Here is a 7,243-nt window from a genome sequence, read left to right on the forward strand (position 1 = left end):
TAAATACATGAATAAAAATAGATAAATATTTAATAATTTGCCTAGGAGACCGTCTAGCCGTCTAGGCGCTAGGAGGTAACCATCCGCCTGCATAATGTCTAACGCTTTTTCGAACCTCGGTAGTATGGTACTGATGGAAGCTCTAGCACGACAGTATTTCAGAATTTCCAATCGCTCTATTTTTACATGACAGAATTGAAGATATATAGATAAACCCCCAATCTGTTAGTTGAAATCAATTTACAGACCGGTGTGCGGTTGAGCCTCGTAGCTAGGCTATAGTCCAAACTCTATTTAACATAAAATTTATAGACAGGCAACGTGCAGCACACGCATACACTCCGATTCGAGATAGCTCCATGTCTCCTTCCTGTGTCTCAATCTTGAAAAGGAAAAACAAGCTATCTTTCATGTCTTTCAAGTATGTCGATCATGTGCTGCATTTGCCCATTTTCTAGAATAAAGACCAACACTCCATAGTGATCAAATACATGTACTGTTACCAAACTCAGGACTAAGGTGCAACGGTTACTTGTCAAAGCAAATTTGACATTATTCACACAATGTTTATCTGAATGAATAGATCTCATTTACTATTAAAGCTTAAACTCTATGCCTGGACATTAAAAATAGAGATACAGGACCATTCAAAATGGTCATTTCTGGACTTATTTCGCTACAAACCCATGCAACGAATGCTGAACTCGAGCAGAGAAAAGCCACAATTGACATCAAACTACACATACAGCAGGAACAGAATAGAGTACAACATTAAAAACTGCAGGGGAAAAAATGCAAGAGAGTACCCTGAATGGAGAGTCTTCCCAAAATGCTATTGCTATGAATCTACTTTCACAGGATACTTGTCAATGCTGTCCTCCCAAGGACCATTATGAGATGGCTTCACATTCCGCAGAGCTTCCCAGACTGCACTGTTACATTTGAAACCACTCCCAAAGGCAATCTGCCAGACACGGTTGCCCTTGCGCATCCTCCCCTTTGCCTCTGTATAGGCCAACTCATACCAAATGGAGCTCGATGAAGTATTCCCAAACCGGTGCAGAGTCATCCGAGAAGCCTCCACATGTATTGGCAACAACTGCAAGTTCTTCTCCAGCTCATCTATCACAGCCCTTCCCCCAGCATGTATACAGAAATGATCAAATGCCAGCTTAAAATCCGGGATATAAGGCTTGACATTCCCATTCAGCAGCTTCTTAACCGCCAGAGAAGAAAAGAACAGCAGCTGCTCGCTTATCGGAAGCACAATAGGCCCCAAAGTAGTTATATTAGTCTTAAGCGCCCCACCGGCAATGGCCATCAAATCTTTCGACAAAGAAACACCAGTCTTCCCCTGATCATCCTGCTCCTGGTAAACACACCGAAACGCCTTGTCATCCGCACCCTTATGAGTCCTCACAACATGAACAAGCCTGTACTTAGCCCGCCTCCTATCCACAGCCTTATTTGACAGCAAAACTGCAGACCCTCCAACTCGAAACAAGCAATTCGGTATCAACATAGACTTCTTATTCCCAAAATACCAATTCTGAGTAATGTTCTCAGTACTAACCACAACAGCGTAAGTATTCCTATGAATCTGCAACAAGTCCTTGGCAAGATCAACAGCTATAACTCCAGCACTGCATCCCATCCCTCCCAAATTATAACTCCTAATATTCCCCCTGAGCTTATACTTATTCACAATCATCGCCGACAGCGACGGCGTCGGATTAAACAAGCTACAATTCACCACTAGAATCCCTATCTCCTTGGGCTTCACATTTGCATTAGCAAATAAATTATCAAGAGCATCATACATGACCTCCTCGGCTTCTTCCCTCGCGGCCGCCATAGACGGCCGCGGAGGGATGTGGTGCATGGCCTCGGGGACATAGGTCTCTTCCCCGAGGCCAGAGCGCTCGAGAATCTTCCGCTGGAACTCGAGCGACGACTCGTCGAAGTCCTTGGTGAGGCGGGAGTGGTCCATGAAGCGCTGGTAGGGAGCCTTGAGGTGATCGGGCGGGCGGTAGCAGGAGTAGTCGACGAGGTAAACGGGCCTGGGCCGGGTCATGATGTAGACGGTCAACCCGAAGACGAGGACCGCGGAGAAGATGATGAAGCCGACGAGGATGTACTGGAGGTGGAGCCAGAGGTGGCGGAGGCCGTGGAGGTCCATCCGTGAGGCCTCGATTAAGGTGACGATGATTAAGGGGATGAAGCACAAGGTCAAGAGATTGGTGATGAGATAATGGTACCCTAGTTTCACGTACTTTAGATTCACACTCTGGAGAAAATCCGGCAGCCGCCGGCTCTGGTGGATCCGGACTCCGACCTGACCTCCTGCTCCTGCTCCGCCGCCGCCGGCGACGTGGGCTGGGCCGCCTTGGTCCATGGCCCACTTGCGAGTCTGGAAAGAAACTACTCAAAAAACAAGTGCTCTGCTTTTAGATTTGGTCGCACTCGCACTGTAGGCGACAGAGTCGGAGGGAAATGACAGCTACGAGTATAAGATAATAGACGAGATATACTAGCCTTCAATCACGCGCGTCCATAGATTTTACTAACCGTGTCTTATTATTATTTTTGTATATAGAAATAAAAATGCCGTACGGCAACGAGTCCGAGAGGCCGGAGGGGTTGGACTTTTCCGATGCCGGAGGGTTGAGAAGGATGGGGGTGGTTGAGTTTGACAGTTAAATAACAGTTGCGTGGGAAACCTGGATAATACGAATATAGCTGGTGCCCACCGCCCAGGCTTGACTAGTCAGTGGCTGACCAAGTAAAAATCACCGCCGCCTGAATTTAAATAGAAACAAGATGAGGAAAACAAAGAATCTTACCAATTAACTACTATACTATTTCCTTGTTCAGAGTTGAGACCAAAGAAAAGGACCTTACTGTTACCTTGTATCTCAGGTCGGCTAGAACTTCAACTATGTTGAGAGAGGTGCGATTAAGTTGGGTGGATCATGGATGTGTCTTACTATACGATAAGAAGTAGAGAGGAAACAATTTGTTTAAATAAGCAGAACTAGTTCAAAAAAAAAAATTGCACATACTAATGAAGAGTGGATAGTTTAGCGAGTTTCTGAAATGCTAGATTGGAAACCAGACTAGATTGAATACAAGGACATGCCGATTAGATGGAAACCAGGTAACAAGAGTACTCTCAAATCAGCTACTGCAGCTACAGGGCTTCTTTAATAAGTTTCTCCGTGATTTGTTTCGGAAGTCCCATCACACTATCGGTAGTCCCAACCTGCAAGAGGTATCGTAATTCAAATTTAGTTATCAAGACAATGGATCCTAAGTGACACATATTAGCATGTTAATTAGTAAGGGTAGAGACTTATGGATGAATGAATATACAGCCAAATAATATCTTGAAATGGATTAGAGTATGTCACACAATATAGGTCATTCTGTTTCTACTGCTTCACATATACCAAGTTTCAAATATGGTGCCGCTACGACTATTATTTACGGCTTTGAACATAGTTTAGATTAGAAAACCAACCACTTCTTTGACAAAGGGCAGAATCAGAGGATGCTCTATTATTAGTCCCCCGGCAACTTTGAGCACTGTCCCTTCTTCAAGCTGACATGGATACATGAAGTTCAATTGTAGTCACCAAAGAGAGAAGTGAAACAACCACAACGCATAAAACAACTCATACCAGCTTCTCAATGGCTTCATCTGGTATTTCATGGAAGTAGATCTGCAAAAAATATATCAAACAGGTATTACCCTCAAATTAAACACATGTCTGGCCATTGCCATAATGTTGCACAAAAGCTACTCAATTTCATAATTTAGAAGCTACACTTCAAAAAAAATAAAGAACTAAGGAATGAAATAAGAAGGAAAGGTACCTCCACTCGATCCCATTCTCCTTTACTGAATCCTGTTTTAAGGTTTGTAACAAGCACAGATCCCACTGTTGCTGCGTGTCCTCCAGAATAGTCTGAAAATCATTGTAAGTGAATTCATCAGAGTCAAAAAGTAAAAATCAGGGACATGTACTGGAATCAACCATTAAACAACCTTTCAAGAATTGTCGGGCTTCTTCCTTGCTTGATGGTTTTTCCCTGACAACACCTTCATAGACTACCACCTCCACATAATTTTAAAATAAGAGTAAGTAACAACAAATATAAGATTCAATGCATAGGGGATAATTCTATAGTTCTACTTTCACTAACAAGCTGGAACACCAGGAAGCCATTTATGTTCAAGGACACATGAGCAGAAGGTCCTTAGACAGAAAAGAAAATGGGTATTGTCAATACTCTTTTAATGTTTCCTAGAATCCAAAATATAATCTGGAGTGCAGATACTCCATAACCAAATAACATGAGAAGAAACAAACCATCTACTTAAGGCTAAAGTGCGCAGTTCATTTTTGAGAAACTGGATCAAGTGGCATGAAAAGAGAGGGGCCAAAAATGGTTATGATGTATTTATGATGGCATAAATAGATCTTCCCCAGCAAGTAATCTAGCATAAGATCTTGAAACTAAAACTTCTTACTCCATCCCATTTCAGCTCATAAAAAAGAATGTGGAAATTTTTTGATATATGCATTTTGGTTTGTTCTTTAAAAGATTATACCATGCAAAACTCATATGACAAAGATATAGAAACTATATGTTAAAAGATGCGGTTTATACTTGATCAGAGGTAATTAATAGCGTTGGTTCAGCATCCTTTACATAATCACCAACTGGGAGCTTAGGCTGGATGGCTTCTGCCTGAGAAGATTCCATCAGCTAAGACAGGTAAGTTCTCATTTTACCAGAAACCAGCAGTTTTATTGAGAAATGACAATAACAAGATAACAACATGAGAACATAACTGCAACGACAGAGAGCAGTAACACACACAAAAAAAGCATAAACAAAACAGCTACAGCTACAGCTACATGGAGGTCAGAACAAAAGGAGTTAGGGATCTATGTGCTGAACCCAAGACTATAAAACATGATACTTCAGCGATAAAAAACCCCTAATGTATCCTCCATAAATGGCCCTAGGTGATACTAAACCTTTGATGCTTCCTGTCATCAGACAGAAAGATCATTGGCATATCTATTTTTTCTGGTGAATCAATATACAAGACATTACAAAAGAAAACATACTGTGTCTGCCGCAATTACAATTGTCGGTTCAGCATCCTTCTCTTTACTATGTGCAGTTTGTATTTTCGATATGATTGCATCAGCCTGAGATGCAAGTCACATTCAACCAGTATAAGAGCTTAAAAGTAATAGGCCCCTCTAATCAAACATCAGCCAAAACAGAAAGCAACAAAATCAGTAGCTCAATCTTATCACAACATTTCCCACACTAACTAACTAAGCACTGACACTATAGGCTAGCTTTCAACCTCATTTAGCTACTAATATATTTCGTAGCGCATGTACCAATTGAAATTATATACAAAGTAGCAAGGAATTATAACAGTATATATATATATATATATAAAGTAAGGCAGCAATATCCAACACTAACTGACAAAATTTGCGATATTATAACGAACACCACACCTTTGCCTGGGCAAGAACCATAACCAACTCCTCTGGCTTCTCCTTCCTGATGCTTTTTTCGTCAATGTCTGCAGTCTATGCAATACTATAGACTTCAATTTCTAAATCAATCAAAACGACACCGTACTAAACAGTTCATAGAATAAGAAAATGAAGTAGCGGTACCATGAGTGTGAACTCATATCCCATTTCAGCCAAAATTTTCCGGCGAGCTGTCGACGATGACCCCAAGATTATCTGCAACACAACAAAACATATACACGTTATTATCGCCCTACAAATTCGGAGCTGCAACCAAACAGCGCCCTAATATCGAGCTTCAAAACCCTAAGCTGTGCTCCGAGATTGGAATTGAGGAATGAGAAGGACGGAACTGAAAGGAGAAAGAGTGAGGGATGTACCTTGAACGAAGGAGAAGAATCGGTCTCCATGTTTTGCTCTCAGAGTCTCAGTCTATCAGACACCAAAAACACTTGGAAAATGAGCGAGCAGGATTTCTGGCCTCTTTTATAGTCGTTTTTTTAATGCTTTCGTTTAAAGCCGTTTACCCAAGTCAATTTCTTTTACCATCGTAAAATCAGAGTAGACAGAGAAAGTGTTAAGAATATAAATCAGAGTTTTTGGTCACTTCATCGGTTGATAATTGATTTTGAATGTGAACTCAGATCACTTTATCATGGTATTAGAGAGGGTTACCCACATTCACGTGTGAAACTCAAATAGCCGCACGGACTCTACGTCACCCAAATTGTTGTCTACGTGTATGACTTAAAAATTCGCTACACTTGCGGGAGCGTGTTGAGAATACACATCTCACATGAGGAAATGAGACATAGTCTGTGGGTTTATAAGGGTTTAGGCTACTTCATCTATTACCAATTTGTTTTGAATGTGAACCTCATATCACTTTATTATGGTATCAGAGCGGGTTACCCACGTCCACGTGTGAAGTCTAAATGGTAACACGGACTCCACGTCACCCAAAATGTTATCCACGTGTATGACTTGAAAATTCGCCACATGTGCGGGGCCGTGTTGAGAATATAAATCAGGGTTTTGGTCACTTCATCCATTGTTAATTGGTTTTAGATGTGAACTCCATATCACTTAATCATAAAGTTTATCACTTTGGGAATGTAAAATGCTCCAACTATCCATTGAGCCACGTATATTGCCCGGTAATTTCAACAGCTCGAGGTTCGAACATAGTTTAGAGAACACATGAAAGATGAAACTAGACAATGACCATAGTAGAGTTGAAACATTAATCTCCAATGAAATAATGATAAATACATTCAAATTCATTTCTTGCATTGTCTTTGAATTAGAAATGAACTTTATATCTTTTGAATTTAGGATGTCCACCGTCCTGAAATTACTCTCTTCACCTTTTTATGTGTGAAATTATGTTTCAAACTTTCATAAGAGTTTACTAGTTAGTAAAACAACTAATCAACGTGTTCACTCACGACCTCTATGTCTATACATCACAACTCATGGAAGAATCGAACACAACCAAGTTTAAGAACGGATTCAAGGCAAAAAAATAATAAATTATTAGCCTCTCAATTTTCATGTTAGTTCTAGTAATGTTCGATGAAAATACGGATGATTCATTTACCTCCACATTCAAACTTTAGAGAAGTATTATTCCCCTTGGATTCATTTGTACCAAAAAAGATCAATAAAATATT

General features: G+C 40.7%; 2 protein-coding genes across 6 annotated transcripts; both read right to left on the reverse strand.

Moving 5' to 3' along the window:
• Positions 1–447: 447 nt before the first annotated feature.
• Positions 448–2,510, reverse strand: LOC126784944 (3-ketoacyl-CoA synthase 4). The gene has a single exon (XM_050510496.1). The coding sequence runs from the start codon at positions 2,393–2,395 to the stop codon at positions 839–841; it is 1,557 nt and encodes a 518-aa protein (XP_050366453.1). The 5' UTR covers positions 2,396–2,510; the 3' UTR covers positions 448–838.
• A 491-nt stretch (positions 2,511–3,001) lies between these two features.
• LOC126784960 (uncharacterized) lies at positions 3,002–6,011 on the reverse strand. Of its 5 annotated transcripts, none has more exons than XM_050510516.1 (10): positions 5,951–6,011; positions 5,715–5,786; positions 5,550–5,624; positions 5,142–5,225; positions 4,675–4,773; positions 4,049–4,118; positions 3,877–3,968; positions 3,681–3,722; positions 3,521–3,601; positions 3,002–3,262 (listed from the first exon to the last, which is right to left on the reverse strand). In XM_050510516.1, exons 1-10 carry the CDS (start codon positions 5,978–5,980, stop codon positions 3,191–3,193), a joined length of 717 nt encoding a protein of 238 aa, XP_050366473.1. In that variant the 5' UTR covers positions 5,981–6,011; the 3' UTR covers positions 3,002–3,190. The 5 variants fall into 5 exon arrangements, with proteins under 5 accessions (XP_050366473.1, XP_050366474.1, XP_050366476.1 ...); XM_050510517.1 differs by having other exon boundaries at positions 4,675–4,755; positions 5,951–6,001; XM_050510519.1 differs by lacking the exon at positions 5,142–5,225 and having other exon boundaries at positions 4,675–4,755; positions 5,951–6,001.
• Positions 6,012–7,243: the final 1,232 nt, after the last annotated feature.

This window comes from Argentina anserina, chromosome 2, assembly GCF_933775445.1.
Source record: "Argentina anserina chromosome 2, drPotAnse1.1, whole genome shotgun sequence".
Taxonomy (NCBI): domain Eukaryota; kingdom Viridiplantae; phylum Streptophyta; class Magnoliopsida; order Rosales; family Rosaceae; genus Argentina; species Argentina anserina.

Excerpts from the sequence above, each read along its gene's own strand:
- LOC126784960 (XM_050510516.1), bottom strand. The coding sequence starts at position 5,980 with ATGGAGACCGATTCTTCTCCTTCGTTCAAG. Across the intron at positions 5,787-5,950 it reads ATTCTTCTCCTTCGTTCAAG|ATAATCTTGGGGTCATCGTC; the intron begins GTACATCCCTCA and ends GTTGTGTTGCAG. Across the intron at positions 3,602-3,680 it reads ATGAAGCCATTGAGAAGCTG|CTTGAAGAAGGGACAGTGCT; the intron begins GTATGAGTTGTT and ends TATCCATGTCAG.
- LOC126784944 (XM_050510496.1), bottom strand. The coding sequence starts at position 2,395 with ATGGACCAAGGCGGCCCAGCCCACGTCGCCGGCGGCGGCGGAGCAGGA.